The sequence below is a fragment of the Phyllobates terribilis genome, unplaced genomic scaffold, assembly GCF_046119375.1.
Source record: "Phyllobates terribilis strain yellow unplaced genomic scaffold, ASM4611937v1 Scaffold_3__8_contigs__length_932513732, whole genome shotgun sequence".
In the NCBI taxonomy this organism is placed as follows: Eukaryota; Metazoa; Chordata; class Amphibia; order Anura; family Dendrobatidae; genus Phyllobates; species Phyllobates terribilis.
Window position 1 is genome coordinate 16,130,147 of NW_027362763.1, and position 24,533 is coordinate 16,154,679.

General features: G+C 55.6%; 1 protein-coding gene across 1 annotated transcript in view; it reads right to left on the reverse strand.

Annotated features, from left to right (window-relative positions):
- Positions 1 to 23,433, reverse strand: part of SNX17 (sorting nexin 17) — a gene marked incomplete at its 5' end in the record, with an annotated part of 110,472 nt that extends 87,039 nt beyond the window's left edge. Inside the window, 10 exons of the mRNA XM_073672886.1 lie at positions 17,508 to 17,624; positions 18,597 to 18,800; positions 18,884 to 18,976; positions 19,218 to 19,287; positions 19,561 to 19,648; positions 20,637 to 20,727; positions 20,874 to 20,984; positions 21,549 to 21,613; positions 22,069 to 22,186; positions 23,344 to 23,433. Of these exons, the coding sequence (XP_073528987.1) occupies positions 17,508 to 17,624; positions 18,597 to 18,800; positions 18,884 to 18,976; positions 19,218 to 19,287; positions 19,561 to 19,648; positions 20,637 to 20,727; positions 20,874 to 20,984; positions 21,549 to 21,613; positions 22,069 to 22,186; positions 23,344 to 23,433 (1,047 nt within the window). The remainder of the gene's footprint in view (positions 1 to 17,507; positions 17,625 to 18,596; positions 18,801 to 18,883; positions 18,977 to 19,217; positions 19,288 to 19,560; positions 19,649 to 20,636; positions 20,728 to 20,873; positions 20,985 to 21,548; positions 21,614 to 22,068; positions 22,187 to 23,343) is intronic.
- Positions 23,434 to 24,533: the final 1,100 nt, after the last annotated feature.

Consider the following 24,533-nt stretch of genomic DNA (forward strand, 5'->3'; position numbering starts at 1 on the left):
GACAGCTGTGGATATGCTGCCAGTATCTCCTGTCTGAGCTGTACATGGTGGTGACAGCTGTGGATATGCTGCCGGTATCTCGTGTCTGAGCTGTACATGGTGGTGACAGCTGTGGATATGCTGTCGGTATCTCCTGTCTGAGCTGTACATGCGGTGGTGACAGCTGTGGATATGCTGCCAGTATCTCGTGTCTAAGCTGTACATGCGGTGGTGACAGCTGTGGATATGCTGTCGGTATCTCCTGTCTGAGCTGTACATGCGGTGGTGACAGCTGTGGATATGCTGCCAGTATCTCGTGTCTAAGCTGTACATGCGGTGGTGACAGCTGTGGATACGCTGCCAGTATCTCGTGTCTGAGCTGTACATGCGGTGGTGACAGCTGTGGATATGCTGCCAGTATCTCCTGTCTCAGCTGTACATGCGGTGGTGACAGCTGTGGATATGCTGCCGGTATCTCCTGTCTGAGCTGTACATGCGGTGGTGACAGCTGTGGATATGCTGCCAGTATCTCGTGTCTGAGCTGTACATGCGGTGGTGACAGCTGTGGATATGCTGCCAGTATCTCCTGTCTCAGCTGTACATGCGGTGGTGACAGCTGTGGATATGCTGCCAGTATCTCCTGTCTCAGCTGTACATGCGGTGGTGACAGCTGTGGATATGCTGCCAGTATCCCGTGTCTGAGCTGTACATGTGGTGGTGACAGCTGTGGATATGCTTCCAGTGTCTCGTGTCTGAGCTGTACATGCGGTGGTGACAGCTGTGGATACGCTGCCAGTATCTCGTGTCTGAGCTGTACATGCGGTGATGACAGCTGTGGATACGCTGCCAGTATCTCGTGTCTGAGCTGTACATGCGGTGGTGACAGCTGTGGATATGCTGCCAGTATCTCCTGTCTCAGCTGTACATGCGGTGGTGACAGCTGTGGATATGCTGCCAGTATCCCGTGTCTGAGCTGTACATGTGGTGGTGACAGCTGTGGATATGCTTCCAGTATCTCCTGTCTGAGCTGCACATGCGGTGGTGACAGCTGTGGATATGCTGCCAGTATCTCCTGTCTGAGCTGTACATGCGGTGATGACAGCTGTGGATATGCTGCCAGTATCTCGTGTCTGAGCAGTACATGTGGTGGTGACAGCTGTGGATATGCTGCCAGTATCTCGTGTCTGAGCTGTACATGCGGTGGTGACAGCTGTGGATATGTTGCCGGTATCTCCTGTCTGAGCTGTACATGTGGTGGTGACAGCTGTGGATATGCTGCCAGTGTCTCCTGTCTGAGCTGTACATGTGGTGGTGACAGCTGTGGATATGCTGCCAGTATCTCGTGTCTGAGCTGTACATGTGGTGGTGACAGCTGTGGATATGCTGCCAGTATCTCCTGTCTGAGCTGTATATGGTGGTGACAGCTGTGGATATGCTGCCAGTATCTCCTGTCTGAGCTGCACATGCGGTGGTGACAGCTGTGGATATGCTGCCAGTATCTCCTGTCTGAGCTGTACATGGTGGTGACAGCTGTGGATTTGCTGCCGGTATCTCGTGTCTGAGCTGTATATGGTGGTGACAGCTGTGCATATGCTGTCAGTATCTCCTGTCTGAGCTGTACATGCGGTGGTGACAGCTGTGGATATGCTGCCAGTATCTCGTGTCTGAGCTGTACATGCGGTGGTGACAGCTGTGGATATGCTGCCAGTATCTCCTGTCTCAGCTGTACATGCGGTGGTGACAGCTGTGGATATGCTGCCAGTATCTCCTGTCTGAGCTGTACATGCGGTGGTGACAGCTGTGGATATGCTGCCGGTATCTCCTGTCTGAGCTGTACATGTGGTGGTGACAGCTGTGGATATGCTGCCAGTGTCTCGTGTCTGAGCTGTATATGGTGGTGACAGCTGTGGATATGCTGCCGGTATCTCCTGTCTGAGCTGTACATGCGGTGGTGACAGCTGTGGATATGCTGCCAGTATCTCGTGTCTGAGCTGTACATGCGGTGGTGACAGCTGTGGATATGCTTCCAGTATCTCCTGTCTGAGCTGCACATGCGGTGGTGACAGCTGTGGATATGCTGCCAGTATCTCGTGTCTGAGCTGTACATGTGGTGGTGACAGCTGTGGATATGCTGCCGGTATCTCCTGTCTGAGCTGTACATGCGTTGGTGACAGCTGTGGATATGTTGCCGGTATCTCCTGTCTGAGCTGTACATGTGGTGGTGACAGCTGTGGATATGCTGCCGGTATCTCCTGTCTGAGCTGTACATGCGGTGGTGACAGCTGTGGATATGTTGCCGGTATCCCGTGTCTGAGCTGTACATGCGGTGGTGACAGCTGTGGATATGCTGCCAGTGTCTCCTGTCTGAGCTGTACATGCGGTGGTGACAGCTGTGGATATGCTGCCAGTGTCTCCTGTCTGAGCTGTACATGCGGTGGTGACAGCTGAGGATATGCTGCCAGTATCTCGTGTCTGAGCTGTACATGCGGTGGTGACAGCTGTGGATATGCTGCCAGTATCTCGTCTCTGAGCTGTACATGTGGTGGTGACAGCTGAGGATATGCTGCCAGTATCTCCTGTGTGAGCTGTATATGGTGATGACAGCTGTGGATATGCTGCCAGTATCTCCTGTCTGAGCTGTACATGCGGTGGTGACAGCTGTGGATATGCTGCCAGTATCTCGTGTCTGAGCTGTACATGCGGTGGTGACAGCTGTGGATATGCTGCCAGTATCTCGTGTCTGAGCTGTATATGCAGTGGTGACAGCTGTGGATATGCTGCCGGTATCTCCTGTCTGAGCTGTACATGTGGTGGTGACAGCTGTGGATATGCTGCCAGTATCTCGTGTCTGAGCTGTACATGCGGTGATGACAGCTGTGGATATGCTGCCAGTATCTCGTGTCTGAGCTGTACATGCGGTGGTGACAGCTGTGGATTTGCTGCCAGTATCTCCTGTCTGAGCTGTACATGTGGTGGTGACAGCTGTGGATATGCTGCCAGTATCTCGTGTCTGAGCTGTACATGCGGTGGTGACAGCTGTGGATATGCTGCCAGTATCTCCTGTCTCAGCTGTACATGCGGTGGTGACAGCTGTGGATATGCTGCCAGTATCTCCTGTCTGAGCTGTACATGCGGTGGTGACAGCTGTGGATATGCTGCCGGTATCTCCTGTCTGAGCTGTACATGTGGTGGTGACAGCTGTGGATATGCTGCCAGTGTCTCGTGTCTGAGCTGTATATGGTGGTGACAGCTGTGGATATGCTGCCGGTATCTCCTGTCTGAGCTGTACATGCGGTGGTGACAGCTGTGGATATGTTGCCGGTATCCCGTGTCTGAGCTGTACATGCGGTGGTGACAGCTGTGGATATGCTGCCAGTGTCTCCTGTCTGAGCTGTACATGCGGTGGTGACAGCTGTGGATATGCTGCCAGTGTCTCCTGTCTGAGCTGTACATGCGGTGGTGACAGCTGTGGATATGCTGCTAGTATCTCGTGTCTGAGCTGTACATGCGGTGGTGACAGCTGTGGATATGCTGCCAGTATCTCCTGTCTGAGCTGTATATGGTGGTGACAGTTGTGGATATGCTGCCAGTATCTCCTGTCTGAGCTGCACATGCGGTGGTGACAGCTGTGGATATGCTGCCAGTATCTCCTGTCTGAGCTGTACATGGTGGTGACAGCTGTGGATATGCTGCCGGTATCTCGTGTCTGAGCTGTACATGGTGGTGACAGCTGTGGATATGCTGTCGGTATCTCCTGTCTGAGCTGTACATGCGGTGGTGACAGCTGTGGATATGCTGCCAGTATCTCGTGTCTAAGCTGTACATGCGGTGGTGACAGCTGTGGATATGCTGTCGGTATCTCCTGTCTGAGCTGTACATGCGGTGGTGACAGCTGTGGATATGCTGCCAGTATCTCGTGTCTAAGCTGTACATGCGGTGGTAACAGCTGTGGATACGCTGCCAGTATCTCGTGTCTGAGCTGTACATGCGGTGGTGACAGCTGTGGATATGCTGCCAGTATCTCCTGTCTCAGCTGTACATGCGGTGGTGACAGCTGTGGATATGCTGCCGGTATCTCCTGTCTGAGCTGTACATGTGGTGGTGACAGCTGTGGATATGCTGCCAGTGTCTCGTGTCTGAGCTGTATATGGTGGTGACAGCTGTGGATATGCTGCCGGTATCTCCTGTCTGAGCTGTACATGAGGTGGTGACAGCTGTGGATATGCTGCCAGTATCTCGTGTCTGAGCTGTACATGCGGTGGTGACAGCTGTGGATATGCTGCCAGTATCTCCTGTCTCAGCTGTACATGCGGTGGTGACAGCTGTGGATATGCTGCCAGTATCTCCTGTCTCAGCTGTACATGCGGTGGTGACAGCTGTGGATATGCTGCCAGTATCCCGTGTCTGAGCTGTACATGTGGTGGTGACAGCTGTGGATATGCTTCCAGTATCTCCTGTCTGAGCTGCACATGCGGTGGTGACAGCTGTGGATATGCTGCCAGTATCTCCTGTCTCAGCTGTACATGCGGTGGTGACAGCTGTGGATATGCTGCCAGTATCCCGTGTCTGAGCTGTACATGTGGTGGTGACAGCTGTGGATATGCTTCCAGTATCTCCTGTCTGAGCTGCACATGTGGTGGTGACAGCTGTGGATATGCTGCCAGTATCTCGTGTCTGAGCAGTACATGTGGTGGTGACAGCTGTGGATATGCTGCCAGTGTCTCGTGTCTGAGCTGTACATGTGGTGGTGACAGCTGTGGATATGCTGCCAGTGTCTCCTGTCTGAGCTGTACATGCGGTGGTGACAGCTGAGGATATGCTGCCAGTATCTCGTGTCTGAGCTGTACATGTGGTGGTGACAGCTGTGGATATGCTGCCAGTATCTCCTGTCTGAGCTGTATATGGTGGTGACAGCTGTGGATATGCTGCCAGTATCTCCTGTCTGAGCTGCACATGCGGTGGTGACAGCTGTGGATATGCTGCCAGTATCTCCTGTCTGAGCTGTACATGGTGGTGACAGCTGTGGATTTGCTGCCGGTATCTCGTGTCTGAGCTGTATATGGTGGTGACAGCTGTGCATATGCTGTCGGTATCTCCTGTCTGAGCTGTACATGCGGTGGTGACAGCTGTGGATATGCTGCCAGTATCTCGTGTCTGAGCTGTACATGCGGTGGTGACAGCTGTGGATATGCTGCCAGTATCTCCTGTCTCAGCTGTACATGCGGTGGTGACAGCTGTGGATATGCTGCCAGTATCTCCTGTCTGAGCTGTACATGCGGTGGTGACAGCTGTGGATATGCTGCCGGTATCTCCTGTCTGAGCTGTACATGTGGTGGTGACAGCTGTGGATATGCTGCCAGTGTCTCGTGTCTGAGCTGTATATGGTGGTGACAGCTGTGGATATGCTGCCGGTATCTCCTGTCTGAGCTGTACATGCGGTGGTGACAGCTGTGGATATGCTGCCAGTATCTCGTGTCTGAGCTGTACATGCGGTGGTGACAGCTGTGGATATGCTTCCAGTATCTCCTGTCTGAGCTGCACATGCGGTGGTGACAGCTGTGGATATGCTGCCAGTATCTCGTGTCTGAGCTGTACATGTGGTGGTGACAGCTGTGGATATGCTGCCGGTATCTCCTGTCTGAGCTGTACATGCGTTGGTGACAGCTGTGGATATGTTGCCGGTATCTCCTGTCTGAGCTGTACATGTGGTGGTGACAGCTGTGGATATGCTGCCGGTATCTCCTGTCTGAGCTGTACATGCGGTGGTGACAGCTGTGGATATGTTGCCGGTATCCCGTGTCTGAGCTGTACATGCGGTGGTGACAGCTGTGGATATGCTGCCAGTGTCTCCTGTCTGAGCTGTACATGCGGTGGTGACAGCTGTGGATATGCTGCCAGTGTCTCCTGTCTGAGCTGTACATGCGGTGGTGACAGCTGAGGATATGCTGCCAGTATCTCGTGTCTGAGCTGTACATGCGGTGGTGACAGCTGTGGATATGCTGCCAGTATCTCGTCTCTGAGCTGTACATGTGGTGGTGACAGCTGAGGATATGCTGCCAGTATCTCCTGTGTGAGCTGTATATGGTGATGACAGCTGTGGATATGCTGCCAGTATCTCCTGTCTGAGCTGTACATGCGGTGGTGACAGCTGTGGATATGCTGCCAGTATCTCGTGTCTGAGCTGTACATGCGGTGGTGACAGCTGTGGATATGCTGCCAGTATCTCGTGTCTGAGCTGTATATGCAGTGGTGACAGCTGTGGATATGCTGCCGGTATCTCCTGTCTGAGCTGTACATGTGGTGGTGACAGCTGTGGATATGCTGCCAGTATCTCGTGTCTGAGCTGTACATGCGGTGATGACAGCTGTGGATATGCTGCCAGTATCTCGTGTCTGAGCTGTACATGCGGTGGTGACAGCTGTGGATTTGCTGCCAGTATCTCCTGTCTCAGCTGTACATGCGGTGGTGACAGCTGTGGATATGCTGCCAGTATCTCCTGTCTGAGCTGCACATGCGGTGGTGACAGCTGTGGATATGCTGCCAGTATCTCCTGTCTGAGCTGTACATGCGGTGGTGACAGCTGTGGATATGCTGCCGGTATCTCCTGTCTGAGCTGTACATGCGGTGGTGACAGCTGTGGATATGTTGCCGGTATCTCCTGTCTGAGCTGTACATGTGGTGGTGACAGCTGTGGATATGCTGCCAGTATCTCGTGTCTGAGCTGTACATGCGGTGGTGACAGCTGTGGATAAGCTGCCGGTATCTCGTGTCTGAGCTGTATATGCGGTGGTGACAGCTGTGGATATGCTGCCGGTATCTCCTGTCTGAGCTGTATATGGTGGTGACAGCTGTGGATATGCTGCCAGTGTCTCGTGTCTGAGCTGTATATGGTGGTGACAGCTGTGGATATGCTGCCAGTTACTCCTGTCTGAGCTGTACATGCGGTGGTGACAGCTGTGGATATGCTGCCAGTATCTCCTGTCTGAGCTGTACATGTGGTGGTGACAGCTGTGGATATGCTGACAGTATCTCGTGTCTGAGCTGTACATGTGGTGGTGACAGCTGTGGATATGCTGACAGTATCTCGTGTCTGAGCTGTACATGTGGTGGTGACAGCTGTGGATATGCTGCCGGTATCTCCTGTCTGAGCTGTACATGGTGGTGACAGCTGTGGATATGCTGCCAGTATCTCGTGTCTGAGCTGTACATGCGGTGGTGACAGCTGTGGATATGCTGCCAGTGTCTCGTGTCTGAGCTGTATGTGGTGGTGACAGCTGTGGATATGCTGCCAGTATCTCCTGTCGGAGCTGTATATGGTGGTGACAGCTGTGGATATGCTGCCAGTATCTCCTGTCGGAGCTGTATATGGTGGTGACAGCTGTGGATATGCTGCCAGTATCTCCTGTCGGAGCTGTACATGCGGTGGTGACAGCTGTGGATATGCTGCCAGTATCTCGTGTCTGAGCTGTACATGCGGTGGTGACAGCTGTGGATATGTTGCCAGTATCCCGTGTCTGAGCTGTATATAGTGGTGACAGCTGTGGATATGCTGCCAGTGTCTCCTGTCTGAGCTGTACATGTGGTGGTGACAGCTGTGGATATGCTGCCAGTATCTCCTGTCTGAGCTGTAAATGTGGTGGTGACAGCTGTGGATATGCTGCCAGTATCTCCTTTCTGAGCTGTACATGCGGTGGTGACAGCTGTGGATATGCTGCCAGTATCTCCTGTCTGAGCTGTACATGCGGTGGTGACAGCTGTGGATATGCTGCCAGTGTCTCGTGTCTGAGCTGTACATGCGGTGGTGACAGCTGTGGATATGCTGCCAGTATCTCGTGTCTGAGCTGTATATGGTGGTGACAGCTGTGGATATGCTGCCAGTATCTCGTGTCTGAGCTGTATATGGTGGTGACAGCTGTGGATATGCTGCCAGTGTCTCGTGTCTGAGCTGTATATGGTGGTGACAGCTGTGGATATGCTGCCAGTATCTCCTGTCTGAGCTGCACATGTGGTGGTGACAGCTGTGGATATGCTGCCAGTATCTCGTGTCTGAGCTGTACATGCGGTGGTGACAGCTGTGGATATGCTGCCGGTATCTCGTGTCTGAGCTGTATATGCGGTGGTGACAGCTGTGGATATGCTGTCGGTATCTCCTGTCTGAGCTGTATATGGTGGTGACAGCTGTGGATATGCTGCCAGTGTCTCGTGTCTGAGCTGTATATGGTGGTGACAGCTGTGGATATGCTGCCAGTATCTCCTGTCTGAGCTGTACATGCGGTGGTGACAGCTGTGGATATGCTGCCGGTATCTCGTGTCTGAGCTGTATATGGTGGTGACAGCTGTGGATATGCTGCCAGTGTCTCGTGTCTGAGCTGTATATGGTGGTGACAGCTGTGGATATGCTGCCAGTTACTCCTGTCTGAGCTGTACATGCGGTGGTGACAGCTGTGGATATGCTGCCAGTATCTCCTGTCTGAGCTGTACATGTGGTGGTGACAGCTGTGGATATGCTGCCAGTATCTCGTGTCTGAGCTGTACATGTGGTGGTGACAGCTGTGGATATGCTGCCAGTATCTCGTGTCTGAGCTGTACATGCGGTGGTGACAGCTGTGGATATGCTGCCGGTATCTCCTGTCTGAGCTGTACATGCGGTGGTGACAGCTGTGGATATGCTGCCAGTATCTCCTGTCTGAGCTGTATATGGTGGTGACAGCTGTGGATATGTTGCCGGTATCCCGTGTCTGAGCTGTACATGCGGTGGTGACAGCTGTGGATATGCTGCCAGTATCTCGTGTCTGAGTTGTATATGGTGGTGACAGCTGTGGATATGCTGCCAGTATCTCGTGTCTGAGGTGTATATGGTGGTGACAGCTGTGGATATGCTGCCAGTATCTCCTGTCTGAGCTGTACATGTGGTGGTGACAGCTGTGGATATGCTGCCAGTGTCTCGTGTCTGAGCTGTACATGCGGTGGTGACAGCTGTGGATATGCTGCCAGTATCTCCTGTCTGAGCTGTACATGCGGTGGTGACAGCTGTGGATATGCTGCCAGTATCTCCTGTCTGAGCTGTACATGCGGTGGTGACAGCTGTGGATATGCTGCCAGTATCTCGTGTCTGAGCTGTATATGGTGATGACAGCTGTGGATATGCTGCCAGTATCTCCTGTCTGAGCTGTACATGCGGTGGTGACAGCTGTGGATATGCTGCCAGTATCTCCTGTCTGAGCTGTACATGCGGTGGTGACAGCTGTGGATATGCTGCCAGTGTCTCCTGTCTGAGCTGTACATGCGGTGGTGACAGCTGTGGATATGCTGCCAGTGTCTCCTGTCTGAGCTGTACATGCGGTGGTGACAGCTGTGAATATGCTGCCAGTATCTCGTGTCTGAGGTGTATATGGTGGTGACAGCTGTGGATATGCTGCCAGTGTCTCCTGTCTGAGCTGTACATGCGGTGGTGATAGCTGTGGATATGCTGCCAGTGTCTCCTGTCTGAGCTGTACATGCGGTGGTGACAGCTGTGGATATGCTGCCGGTACCTCCTGTCTGAGCTGCACATGCGGTGGTGACAGCTGTGGATATGCTGCCGGTATCTCCTGTCTGAGCTGTACATGCGGTGGTGACAGCTGTGGATATGCTGCCAGTATCTCGTGTCTGAGCTGTACATGTGGTGGTGATAGCTGTGGATATGCTGCCAGTATCTCCTGTCTGAGCTGTACATGCGGTGGTGACAGCTGTGGATATGCTGCCAGTGTCTCCTGTCTGAGCTGTACATGCGGTGGTGACAGCTGTGGATATGTTGCCAGTATCTCCTGTCTGAGCTGTACATGCGGTGGTGACAGCTGTGGATATGCTGTCAGTATCTCGTGTGTGAGCTGTACATGTGGTGGTGACAGCTGTGGATATGCTGCCAGTATCTCCTGTCTGAGCTGTACATGTGGTGGTGACAGCTGTGGATATGCTGCCAGTATCTCCTGTCTGAGCTGCACATGCGGTGGTGACAGCTGTGGATATGCTGCCAGTATCTCCTGTCTGAGCTGTACATGCGGTGGTGATAGCTGTGGATATGCTGCCAGTATCTCCTGTCTGAGCTGTATATGGTGGTGACAGCTGTGGATATGCTGCCAGTGTCTCGTGTCTGAGCTGTATATGGTGGAGACAGCTGTGGATATGCTGCCAGTGTCTCGTGTCTGAGCTGTACATGCGGTGGTGACAGCTGTGGATATGCTGCCAGTGTCTCGTGTCTGAGCTGTACATGCGGTGGTGACAGCTGTGGATATGCTGCCAGTATCTCGTGTCTGAGCTGTACATGCGGTGGTGACAGCTGTGGATATGCTGCCAGTATCTCGTGTCTGAGCTGTACATGTGGCGGTGACAGCTGTGGATATGCTGCCAGTATCTCGTGTCTGAGCGGTACATGTGGTGGTGACAGCTGTGGATATGCTGCCAGTATCTCGTGTCTGAGCTGTACATGTGGTGGTGACAGCTGTGGATATGCTGCCGGTATCTCGTGTCTGAGCTGCACATGTGGCGGTGACAGCTGTGGATATGCTGCCAGTATCTCCTGTCTGAGCTGTACATGCGGTGGTGACAGCTGTGGATATGCTGCCAGTATCTCGTGTCTGAGCTGCACATGCGGTGGTGTCAGCTGTGGATATGCTGCCAGTATCTCGTGTCTGAGCTGTACATGCGGTGGTGACAGCTGTGGATATGCTGCCAGTATCTCCTGTCTGAGCTGTATATGGTGGTGACAGCTGTGGATATGCTGCCAGTATCTCCTGTCTGAGATGTACATGGTGGTGACAGCTGTGGATATGCTGCCAGTATCCCGTGTCTGAGCTGTATATGGTGATGACAGCTGTGGATATGCTGCCAGTATCTCCTGTCTGAGCTGTACATGCGGTGGTGACAGCTGTGGATATGCTGCCAGTATCTCCTGTCTGAGCAGTACATGCGGTGGTGACAGCTGTGGATATGCTGCCAGTATCTCCTGTCTGAGCAGTACATGCGGTGGTGACAGCTGTGGATATGCTGCCAGTATCTCGTGTCTGAGCTGTATATGGTGATGACAGCTGTGGATATGCTGCCAGTATCTCCTGTCTGAGCTGTACATGCGGTGGTGACAGCTGTGGATATGCTGCCAGTATCTCCTGTCTGAGCTGTACATGCGGTGGTGACAGCTGTGGATATGCTGCCGGTATCTCCTGTCTGAGCTGTACATGTGGTGACAGCTGTGGATATGCTGCCGGTATCTCGTGTCTGAGCTGCACATGTGGTGCTGACAGCTGTGGATATGCTGCCGGTATCTCATGTCTGAGCTGTACATGGTGGTGACAGCTGTGGATATGCTGCCAGTATCCCGTGTCTGAGCTGTATATGGTGGAGACAGCTGTGGATATGCTGCCAGTATCTCGTGTCTGAGCTGCACATGCGGTGGTGACAGCTGTGGATATGCTGCCAGTATCTCTTGTCTGAGCTGTACATGCAGTGGTGACAGCTGTGGATATGCTGCCAGTATCTCCTGTCTGAGCTGTACATGCAGTGGTGACAGCTGTGGATATGCTGCCAGTGTCTCCTGTCTGAGCTGTACATGGTGGTGACAGCTGTGGATATGCTGCCAGTATCTCCTGTCTGAGCTGTACATGCGGTGGTGACAGCTGTGGATATGCTGCCAGTATCCCGTGTCTGAGCTGTATATGGTGGTGACAGCTGTGGATATGCTGCCGGTATCTCCTGTCTGAGCTGTACATGCGGTGGTGACAGCTGTGGATATGCTGCCAGTATCCCGTGTCTGAGCTGTATATGGTGGTGACAGCTGTGGATATGCTGCCAGTATCTCCTGTCTGAGCAGTACATGCGGTGGTGACAGCTGTGGATATGCTGCCAGTATCTCCTGTCTGAGCTGTACATGCGGTGGTGACAGCTGTGGATATGCTGCCAGTGTCTCCTGTCTGAGCTGTACATGGTGGTGACAGCTGTGGATATGCTGCCAGTATCTCCTGTCTGAGCTGTACATGCGGTGGTGACAGCTGTGGATATGCTGCCAGTATCCCGTGTCTGAGCTGTATATGGTGGTGACAGCTGTGGATATGCTGCCGGTATCTCCTGTCTGAGCAGTACATGCGGTGGTGACAGCTGTGGATATGCTGCCAGTATCTCGTGTCTGAGCTGTATATGGTGATGACAGCTGTGGATATGCTGCCAGTATCTCCTGTCTGAGCTGTACATGCGGTGGTGACAGCTGTGGATATGCTGCCAGTATCTCGTGTCTGAGCTGTACATGCAGTGGTGACAGCTGTGGATATGCTGCCAGTATCTCGTGTCTGAGCTGTACATGCGGTAGTGACAGCTGTGGATATGCTGCCTGTATCTCCTGTCTGAGCTGTACATGCGGTGGTGACAGCTGTGGATATGCTGCCAGTATCTCGTGTCTGAGCTGTATATGGTGATGACAGCTGTGGATATGCTGCCAGTATCTCCTGTCTGAGCTGTACATGCGGTGGTGACAGCTGTGGATATGCTGCCAGTATCTCGTGTCTGAGCTGTACATGCAGTGGTGACAGCTGTGGATATGCTGCCAGTATCTCGTGTCTGAGCTGTACATGCGGTAGTGACAGCTGTGGATATGCTGCCTGTATCTCCTGTCTGAGCTGTACATGTGGTGGTGACAGCTGTGGATATGCTGCCAGTATCTCCTGTCTGAGCTGTACATGCGGTGGTGACAGCTGTGGATATGCTGCCAGTGTCTCGTGTCTGAGCTGTACATGCGGTGGTGACAGCTGTGGATATGCTGCCAGTATCTCCTGTCTGAGCTGCACATGTGGTGGTGACAGCTGTGGATATGCTGCCAGTATCTCGTGTCTGAGCTGTACATGCGGTGGTGACAGCTGTGGATATGCTGCCGGTATCTCGTGTCTGAGTTGTATATGGTGGTGACAGCTGTGGATATGCTGCCAGTATCTCGTGTCTGAGTTGTATATGGTGGTGACAGCTGTGGATATGCTGCCAGTATCTCCTGTCTGAGCTGTACATGCGGTGGTGACAGCTGTGGATATGCTGCCGGTATCTCGTGTCTGAGCTGTATATGGTGGTGACAGCTGTGGATATGCTGCCAGTGTCTCGTGTCTGAGCTGTATATGGTGGTGACAGCTGTGGATATGCTGCCAGTTACTCCTGTCTGAGCTGTACATGCGGTGGTGACAGCTGTGGATATGCTGCCAGTATCTCCTGTCTGAGCTGTACATGTGGTGGTGACAGCTGTGGATATGCTGCCAGTATCTCGTGTCTGAGCTGTACATGTGGTGGTGACAGCTGTGGATATGCTGCCAGTATCTCGTGTCTGAGCTGTACATGCGGTGGTGACAGCTGTGGATATGCTGCCGGTATCTCCTGTCTGAGCTGTACATGCGGTGGTGACAGCTGTGGATATGCTGCCAGTATCTCCTGTCTGAGCTGTATATGGTGGTGACAGCTGTGGATATGTTGCCGGTATCCCGTGTCTGAGCTGTACATGCGGTGGTGACAGCTGTGGATATGCTGCCAGTATCTCGTGTCTGAGTTGTATATGGTGGTGACAGCTGTGGATATGCTGCCAGTATCTCGTGTCTGAGGTGTATATGGTGGTGACAGCTGTGGATATGCTGCCAGTATCTCCTGTCTGAGCTGTACATGTGGTGGTGACAGCTGTGGATATGCTGCCAGTGTCTCGTGTCTGAGCTGTACATGCGGTGGTGACAGCTGTGGATATGCTGCCAGTATCTCCTGTCTGAGCTGTACATGCGGTGGTGACAGCTGTGGATATGCTGCCAGTATCTCCTGTCTGAGCTGTACATGCGGTGGTGACAGCTGTGGATATGCTGCCAGTATCTCGTGTCTGAGCTGTATATGGTGATGACAGCTGTGGATATGCTGCCAGTATCTCCTGTCTGAGCTGTACATGCGGTGGTGACAGCTGTGGATATGCTGCCAGTATCTCCTGTCTGAGCTGTACATGCGGTGGTGACAGCTGTGGATATGCTGCCAGTGTCTCCTGTCTGAGCTGTACATGCGGTGGTGACAGCTGTGGATATGCTGCCAGTGTCTCCTGTCTGAGCTGTACATGCGGTGGTGACAGCTGTGAATATGCTGCCAGTATCTCGTGTCTGAGGTGTATATGGTGGTGACAGCTGTGGATATGCTGCCAGTGTCTCCTGTCTGAGCTGTACATGCGGTGGTGATAGCTGTGGATATGCTGCCAGTGTCTCCTGTCTGAGCTGTACATGCGGTGGTGACAGCTGTGGATATGCTGCCGGTACCTCCTGTCTGAGCTGCACATGCGGTGGTGACAGCTGTGGATATGCTGCCGGTATCTCCTGTCTGAGCTGTACATGCGGTGGTGACAGCTGTGGATATGCTGCCAGTATCTCGTGTCTGAGCTGTACATGTGGTGGTGATAGCTGTGGATATGCTGCCAGTATCTCCTGTCTGAGCTGTACATGCGGTGGTGACAGCTGTGGATATGCTGCCAGTGTCTCCTGTCTGAGCTGTACATGCGGTGGTGACAGCTGTGGATATGTTGCCAGTATCTCCTGTCTGAGCTGTACATGCGGTGGTGACAGCTGTGGATATGCTGTCAGTATCTCGTGTGTGAGCTGTACATGTGGTGGTGACAGCTGTGGATATGCTGCCAGTATCTCCTGTCTGAGCTGTACATGTGGTGATGACAGCTGTGGATATGCTGCCAGTATCTCCTGTCTGAGCTGTACATGCGGTGGTGACAGCTGTGGATATGCTGCCAGTATCTCCTGTCTGAGCTGTACATGCGGTGGTGACAGCTGTGGATATGCTGCCAGTGTCTCCTGTCTGAGCTGTACATGCGGTGGTGACAGCTGTGGATATGCTGCCAGTGTCTCCTGTCTGAGCTGTACATGCGGTGGTGACAGCTGTGAATATGCTGCCAGTATCTCGTGTCTGAGGTGTATATGGTGGTGACAGCTGTGGATATGCTGCCAGTGTCTCCTGTCTGAGCTGTACATGCGGTGGTGACAGCTGTGGATATGCTGCCAGTGTCTCCTGTCTGAGCTGTACATGCGGTGGTGACAGCTGTGGATATGCTGCCAGTGTCTCCTGTCTGAGCTGTACATGCGGTGGTGACAGCTGTGGATATGCTGCCGGTACCTCCTGTCTGAGCTGCACATGCGGTGGTGACAGCTGTGGATATGCTGCCGGTATCTCCTGTCTGAGCTGTACATGTGGTGGTGACAGCTGTGGATATGCTGCCAGTGTCTCCTGTCTGAGCTGTACATGCGGTGGTGACAGCTGTGGATATGCTGCCGGTACCTCCTGTCTGAGCTGCACATGCGGTGGTGACAGCTGTGGATATGCTGCCAGTGTCTCCTGTCTGAGCTGTACATGCGGTGGTGACAGCTGTGGATATGCTGCCAGTATCTCGTGTCTGAGCTGTACATGCGGTGGTGACAGCTGTGGATATGCTGCCAGTATCTCGTGTCTGAGCTGTACATGCGGTGGTGACAGCTGTGGATATGCTGCCAGTGTCTCCTGTCTGAGCTGTACATGCGGTGGTGACAGCTGTGGATTTGCTGCCAGTATCTCGTGTCTGAGCTGTACATGCGGTGGTGACAGCTGTGGATATGCTGCCAGTATCTCCTGTCTGAGCTGTACATGCGGTGGTGACAGCTGTGGATATGCTGCCAGTATCTCCTGTCTGAGCTGTACATGTGGTGGTGACAGCTGTGGATATGCTGCCAGTATCTCCTGTCTGAGCTGTACATGTGGTGGTGACACCTGTGGATATGCTGCCAGTATCTCGTGTCTGAGCTGTACATGCGGTGGTGACAGCTGTGGATATGCTGCCAGTGTCTCGTGTCTGAGCTGTACATGCGGTGGTGACAGCTGTGGATATGCTGCCAGTATCTCCTGTCTGAGCTGTACATGCGGTGGTGACAGCTGTGGATATGCTGCCAGTATCTCCTGTCTGAGCTGCACATGTGGTGGTGACAGCTGTGGATATGCTGCCAGTATCTCGTGTCTGAGCTGTACATGCGGTGGTGACAGCTGTGGATATGCTGCCGGTATCTCGTGTCTGAGTTGTATATGGTGGTGACAGCTGTGGATATGCTGCCAGTATCTCGTGTCTGAGTTGTATATGGTGGTGACAGCTGTGGATATGCTGCCAGTATCTCGTGTCTGAGGTGTATATGGTGGTGACAGCTGTGGATATGCTGCCAGTATCTCCTGTCTGAGCTGTACATGTGGTGGTGACAGCTGTGGATATGCTGCCAGTGTCTCGTGTCTGAGCTGTACATGCGGTGGTGACAGCTGTGGATATGCTGCCAGTATCTCCTGTCTGAGCTGTACATGCGGTGGTGACAGCTGTGGATATGCTGCCAGTATCTCCTGTCTGAGCTGTACATGCGGTGGTGACAGCTGTGGATATGCTGCCAGTATCTCGTGTCTGAGCTGTATATGGTGATGACAGCTGTGGATATGCTGCCAGTATCTCCTGTCTGAGCTGTACATGCGGTGGTGACAGCTGTGGATATGCTGCCAGTATCTCCTGTCTGAGCTGTACATGCGGTGGTGACAGCTGTGGATATGCTGCCAGTGTCTCCTGTCTGAGCTGTACATGCGGTGGTGACAGCTGTGGATATGCTGCCAGTGTCTCCTGTCTGAGCTGTACATGCGGTGGTGATAGCTGTGGATATGCTGCCAGTGTCTCCTGTCTGAGCTGTACATGCGGTGGTGACAGCTGTGGATATGCTGCCGGTACCTCCTGTCTGAGCTGCACATGCGGTGGTGACAGCTGTGGATATGCTGCCGGTATCTCCTGTCTGAGCTGTACATGTGGTGGTGACAGCTGTGGATATGCTGCCAGTGTCTCCTGTCTGAGCTGTACATGCGGTGGTGACAGCTGTGGATATGCTGCCGGTACCTCCTGTCTGAGCTGCACATGCGGTGGTGACAGCTGTGGATATGCTGCCAGTGTCTCCTGTCTGAGCTGTACATGCGGTGGTGACAGCTGTGGATATGCTGCCAGTATCTCGTGTCTGAGCTGTACATGCGGTGGTGACAGCTGTGGATATGCTGCCAGTATCTCGTGTCTGAGCTGTACATGCGGTGGTGACAGCTGTGGATATGCTGCCAGTGTCTCCTGTCTGAGCTGTACATGCGGTGGTGACAGCTGTGGATATGCTGCCGGTATCTCGTGTCTGAGCTGTACATGCGGTGGTGACAGCTGTGGATATGCTGCCAGTATCTCCTGTCTGAGCTGTACATGTGGTGGTGACAGCTGTGGATATGCTGCCGGTACCTCCTGTCTGAGCTGTACATGTGGTGGTGACAGCTGTGGATATGCTGCCGGTACCTCCTGTCTGAGCTGCACATGCGGTGTTGACAGCTGTGGATATGCTGCCGGTACCTCCTGTCTGAGCTGTACATGTGGTGGTGACAGCTGTGGATATGCTGCCGGTACCTCCTGTCTGAGCTGCACATGCGGTGTTGACAGCTGTGGATATGCTGAAGTAAGGAGCGGTCACCTGCGGGCTGGAGATGGTGATCCACTGCAGACGATCTTTACTCATCAGATATTCGAAGGCCAGCTCCAGACGGGCCTCCGACTTGTTGGGGCTCCCGGTGCCATTGCTCAATGGAACCTGTGTACAAATGGCGTCAACTGATAACACGTGACTGCAGCGCAGAGCCGGAGCCGAGTCCTCCTCAGTCATACATGACAGACGATGAGGTCACTGCTCAGACGTCACATGACACGACCTCCTCAGTCATACACTACAGACGATGATGAGGTCGCTGCTCAGACGTCCCATGACACGACCTCCTCAGTCACACACTACAGACGATGATGAGGTCACTGCTCAGACGTCACATGACACGACCTCCTCAGTCACACACTACAGTTGATGAGGTCACTGCTCAGACGTCACATGACACAACCTCCTCAGTCACACACTACAGTTGATGAGGTCACTGCTCAGACGTCACATGACACGACCTCCTCAGTCACACACTACAGACGATGATGAGGTCACTGCTCAGACGTCACATGACACGACCTCCTCAGTCATACACTACAGACGATGAGGTCACTGCTCAGACGTCACATAACACGACCTCCTCAGTCACACACTACAGACGATGAGGTCACTGCTCAGACGTCACACGAGGCGACCTCCTCAGTCACACACTACAGACGATGAGGTCACTGCTCAGACGTCACACGGGGCGACCTCCTCAGTCATACACTACAGACGATGAGGTCACTGCTCAGACGTCACACGAGGCGACCTCCTCAGTCACACACTACAGACGATGAGGTCACTGCTCAGACGTCACACGGGGCGACCTCCCTCAGTCACACACTACAGACGATGAGGTCACTGCTCAGACGTCACACGGGGCGACCTCCTCAGTCACACACTACAGACGATGAGGTCACTGCTCAGACGTCACACGGGGCGACCTCCTCAGTCACACACTACAGACGATGAGGTCACTGCTCAGACGTCACACGGGGTGACCTCACTCTTGTCTGTCTCCTGGTCATTATCTCCCACTGTTCTGACATTACCATACTTCGTACCACGGATCTGACCACAGAAGACACTCACCGATGAGGTGACGCGCCAGCACCGCATGCGCGTCACCTTGAAGCTGCCTTCCTTTATGTGCTCGTTTGGAAGCTTCACCTGGAAGTTGAGCTCGTTGTTCCCGGCGCTCACGATCACTTGGCAGCCCTTCTCCGGGAAGTCTGTGATACACGGCTCAAACTTCAGATACCCATAGTACTTCAGTGTCTGCGCCAGCTGGATGAACTGCAGGAGACATTACTCCTTATCAGCATCACTGCATGGATTGCACAGACAAAAGTAAGTGACCCCCACACATGACATCTTACCTCTTTCTTTGAGACTTTTTCCTGCAGAGACTTGAGTTGCCGCAGCTGTTCCTTGTTGACCTGCACCCAGCCGCGATCAATGTCGCTGACGGCCTGTGATGGAGAACATGGTTATGTGACCCTCACGGAAACCTCTAGAAGGTGGACCAAGCGTTCTATCACTCCATGCAAGCCTGTGTAAGTACAGCACTTCTATCACATGTGCAGGATGCCCCCCCGAAAGCCCAGACCTATGAGCTGCACCTCAGGGCTGTGAGCCAGTCAGCAGACCCAGCACAGCGGGGACATCAGGTAGAGAAGAAGAAGAAGAGAAGACCATAAACCCAGCACACACCTGAGCGTACAGCAGGTTCAGACCCACCCTCTTCTCCATAACATCATCGTCATACGATGGGTCCCAGTAACTGCGGAGGAAGAAACCTCAAGCATGAAGGAGAATCCCGCAGAAGAACAATAGCACCATCATCCATCTCTCAGGATCTTCAACAGTCTTCTATCATCATCATCATCTATGTCTCGTCATCTCCTGCCATCATCATCCATGTCCCATAATCATCATCAATCTATCGTCATCTCCTATTATCTGTCTCCAGTCATCTCATCATCAATCATCATCATCATTCTTCTCCCATCATCACCATCCTCCTCCTCCAGCCACCCGCCCCGATCCCGCTGACCTCTTCCTCAGAATGATCTTGAAGTCTCGGCTCCGCAGGCTGGTGACTGACACATAAGGCAACTCAAACTCCTGCAGCTTCCGGACAACTGGAACAAAAACACGAGTGCTATAGGAAATGGGGAACCGGCACGGAGAGGGCGGCGGGCGAGGGCCGGCCGGCGCGGAGAGGGCGGCGGGCGAGGGCGGCCGGCCGGCGCGGAGAGGGCGGCGGGCGAGGGCGGCCGGCCGGCGCGGAGAGGGCGGCGGGCGAGGGCGGTCGGCCGGCACGGAGAGGGCGGCCGGCGCGGAGAGGGCGGCAGGAGAGGGCGGCCGGCCGGTGCGGAGAGGGCGGCGGGCGAGGGCGGCCGGCCGGCACGGACAGGGCGGCCGGCGCGGAGAGGGCGGCCGGCCGGCGCGGAGAGGGCGGCGGGCGAGGGCCGGCCGGCGCGGAGAGGGCGGCGGGAGAGGGCGGCCGGCCGGCGCGGAGAGGGCGGCGGGCGAGGGCGGCCGGCGCGGAGAGGGCGGTGGGAGAGGGCGGCCGGCCGGCGCGGAGAGGGCGGCGGGAGAGGGCGGCCGGCCGGCGCGGAGAGGGCGGCGGGAGAGGGCGGCCGGCCGGCGCGGAGAGGGCGGCGGGAGAGGGCGGCCGGCCGGCGCGGAGAGGGCGGCGGGAGAGGGCGGCCGGCCGGCACGGAGAGGGCGGCGGGAGAGGGCGGCCGGCCGGCACGGAGAGGGCGGCGGGAGAGGGCGGCCGGCCGGCACGGAGAGGGCGGCGGGAGAGGGCGGCCGGCCGGCGCGGAGAGGGCGGCGGGAGAGGGCGGCCGGCCGGCGCGGAGAGGGCGGCGGGAGAGGGCGGCCGGCCGGCGCGGAGAGGGCGGCGGGAGAGGGCGGCCGGCCGGCACGGAGAGGGCGGCGGGAGAGGGCGGCCGGCCGGCACGGAGAGGGCGGCGGGAGAGGGCGGCCGGCCGGCACGGAGAGGGCGGCGGGAGAGGGCGGCCGGCCGGCGCGGAGAGGGCAGCAAGAGCAAGTGACGCCCAGCAGGTGTGGAGAAAGGCAGCGAGCAAGTAAAGTCTGGGTTGCATATACATAATTACTCACAGGAAAAAGATCCATCTGCTCCATCTTTTATAAGGTAGAGGCTGAAGTATCCAAGCAGCTCCTCTGACAGGTCCAGCTTAGCGGCTACAGCCTGTGGATACAAGAAAAACAGGACAGGCAGGAGAGTATCAGACAGGTCACCTTGATGTCACCAGACAGGAGGAGGCTACAGGAGGGTATCAGACAGGTCACCGTAGATGGGAGATGACCCCAGTGGGGGTCACGTACACCTCTTACCTCCAGCACGTCCTCAGTCTGGTCAGACGTCAGAATAGACACCTTCGCCTTCTGACCATTGGAAAGAAAAACCTCCAGCTGCACCTCCTCTGTGGGGATCTGCTGGGTCTCCTGGGAAAAAAAGCGGACAATGGTGGAAATAGGACCCCGCATACTATGGCAGCTCCGCAGAGGTGGGGGCTGCGTGTACCCCAGCTGCATCGCAGAGAAAAGGCCGCATGTACCCCACCAGCAGTGCAGAGAAGAGGGTTATGAGGGGCTGCATGTACCCCACCAGCAGTGCAGAGAAGAGGGTTATGAGGGGCTGCATGTACCCCACCAGCAGTGCAGAGAAGAGGGTTATGAGGGGCTGCATGTACCCCACCAGCAGTGCAGAGAAGAGGGTTATGAGGGGCTGCATGTACCCCACCAGCTCAGCAGAGAAGAGGGTTATGAGGGGCTGCATGTACCCCACCAGCAGTGCAGAGAAGAGGGTTATGAGGGGCTGCATGTACCCCACCAGCAGTGCAGAGAAGAGGGTTATGAGGGGCTGCATGTACCCCACCAGCAGTGCAGAGAAGAGGGTTATGAGGGGCTGCATGTACCCCACCAATTCAGCAGAGAAGAGGGTTATGAGGGGCTGCATGTACCCCAGCAGCAGCAGTACCGCAGAGACGGGACCCCGTCAGAACTGACCTGTTGGGAGCGTCGCAGGAAGCTGTTGAATATCTCACTGGCCCCCAGCACCGGATCCTGCCGCACTGCGGAGAGAAGGGAGGAGGTCACCGAGCGCAGCAGCGGAGCCGCGGACAACAAACCTATAGACAGGCGAGACTCTGGCACCGCATCACCAGGGCCACACTGCAGATAACAGAGACAATAGCACGATGTACACCTGACTACCGCCCATCTCCAGGATACAGCAGCACCAAGATGCATCATATGCAATACCCGCAGGGGGGCCAATTATTATCAGTGGAGGGGTCTCTGGTTATCATTAGAGGTGGGGTCTCGGTGACTGCGGGGGTCCGGTTATCACTAGAGGCGGGGTCTGGGTGACTGCGGGGGGGCCCAGTTATCATTACAGGCGGGGTCTGGGTGACTGCGGGGGGTTCGGTTATCATTAGAGGGGGGGGGTGTCAGTGACTTCGGAGGGTCCGGTTATTAGAGGCAGGGGGTCCGGTTATCAGTAGAGTTGGGGTCCAGGGTCACTCACCCGCCTGCATGTACTTCTCCAGCTGCTCGCGCCTCTGCTCCACCTCGGATGGGGTGAGGGTGAAGAGCTTCTTGGGGGGGAAGAGCGGCACCACGTTGTGGCCATATTCCTTCCTGAGCTGCAACATCCGAGAGAGAAATCAGGGGAAGAAGCCGAGGACGGACGGTCACACAGCGCAGCGCAGAAAGTCCTCCCCAGAGAGAGGTAATGAACTGAGACACGGAAATCCACAGAGGCGACGGCCGTCACCAGGCCCTGGCGACGGAGGAGGAGGAGACCGGCCGGTCACCAGGCCCTGGCGACGGAGGAGGAGGAGACCGGCCGGTCACCAGGCCCTGGCGACGGAGGAGGAGGAGACCGGCCGGTCACCAGGCCCTGGCGAAGGAGGAGGTGGAGACCGGCCGGTCACCAGGCCCTGGCGACGGAGGAGGTGGAGACCGGCCGGTCACCAGGCCCTGGCGACGGAGGAGGTGGAGACCGGCCGGTCACCAGGCCCTGGCGACGGAGGAGGTGGAGACCGGCCGGTCACCAGGCCCTGGCGACGGAGGAGGTGGAGACCGGCCGGTCACCAGGCCCTGGCGACGGAGGAGGTGGAGACCGGCCGGTCACCAGGCCCTGGCGACGGAGGAGGTGGAGACCGGCCGGTCACCAGGCCCTGGCGACGGAGGAGGTGGAGACCGGCCGGTCACCAGGCCCTGGCGACGGAGGAGGAGACCGGCGGTCACCAGGCCCTGGCGATGGAGGAGGTGACGGGCGCTCACCAGATACTGATGAGATTTACATTTCGCTTTTCTTCATGCACTTTGTGTTTTGTTCACTGATAAATGAACCTGTCAGGAGATTTCTGCTCCCCGTCTGAGAGCAGCATGATGTGGGGCAGAGACCCTGATGCCAGTGATGTGTCACTTACCGGGCTGCTTGCTGCAGTTTTGATAACATCACTGATCCAGCAGGCCTCTGAATGATGAGCTCTGTATAACCCCGCCCACACCAGTGATTGACAGCTCTGTGTAGTAGTGGGGCATGAACGGACCCCCAGCAGCAGGTTACTGCTCCTCTAACCTGCTGCTGATAAAACTGCAGCAAGCAGCCCAGGATGTGACATTGCGGGGCTCAGGCTCTCTGCCCGCACATCATGCCGCTCAGATTACACACCTGCTGATGGACCCCCTCTACCTCTTCTATGGAGCGTCTGACTGCAGATATCTCCACACCTGCCTAAGACTTCTGCACAGCAGTATATACACACATCACATATATACTGCTGCACCTCACCTGCTCATGGAGACCGAACAGCTGACTGTAGCGCACCCGGCAGTGTAAGACCCCGTTCACATGGATGTTATATGCCTGGAAGAGAAGACACAACGTATAATGTGTATTCAGAGTTGAAAAGTGTGGTGGAGAGAGAACGGGAGGGAGAACGGGAGAGGGAGCGGGAGAACGGGAGAGGGAGCGGGAGAACGGGAGAGGGAGCGGGAGAACGGGAGAGGGAGCGGGAGAACGGAGAGGGAGGGGAGAGGGAGGGAGAACGGAGAGGAGCGGAGAACGGAGAACGGAGAGGAGCGGGAACGGGAGAGGAGAACGGGAGAGGCGCGGGAGAACGGGAGAGGGAGCGGGAGAACGGGAGGAGGGAGACGGGAGAGGGAGCGGGAGAAGGGAGCGGGAGAACGGGAGAGGGAGCGGAGAACGGGAGAGGGAGCGAGAGAGGGGAACGGGAGACGGGGAGGAGGGGGCGAGAGAACGGGAGAACGGAGCGGGAGAACGGGAGAACGGGAGAGACGGGAGCGGGAGAAGGGAGGGAGAACGGAGGGGAGAACGGGAGAGAGGGAGAACGGGAGAGGGAGAACGGGGGAGAGGGAGAACGGGAGAGGGAGAACGGGAGAGGGAGAACGGGAGAGGGAGAACGGGAGAGGGAGAACGGGAGAGGGAGAACGGGAGAGGGAGAACGGGAGAGGGAGAACGGGAGAGGGAGAACGGGAGAGGGAGAACGGGAGAGGGAGAACGGGAGAGGGAGAACGCGGAGAGGGAGAACGGGAGAGGGAGAACGGGAGAGGAGAACGGGAGAGGGAGAACGGGAGAGGGAGAACGGGAGAGGGAGAACGGGAGAGGGAGAACGGGAGAGGGAGAACGGGAGCGGGAGACGGGAGCGGGAGAACGGGAGAGGGAGAACGGGAGAGGGAGAACGGGAGAGGGAGAACGGGAGAGGGAGAACGGGAGAGGGAGAACGGGAGAGGGGGGGGAGAACGGAGAGGGGGCGGGAGAACGGGAGAGGGGACGGGAGAGGGGGCGGGAGAACGGGAGAAGAAGGAACGGAGAAGAAGGAACGGGAGAAGAAGGAACGGGAGAAGAAGGAACGGGAGAAGAAGGAGCGGGAGAAGAAGGAGGGGAGAAGAGGGGAGGAGAAAGAAAGGGGCAGGGGAGGGGAGGGAGAAAGAAGGGGAGGGGAGGGGAGGGGAGGAAAG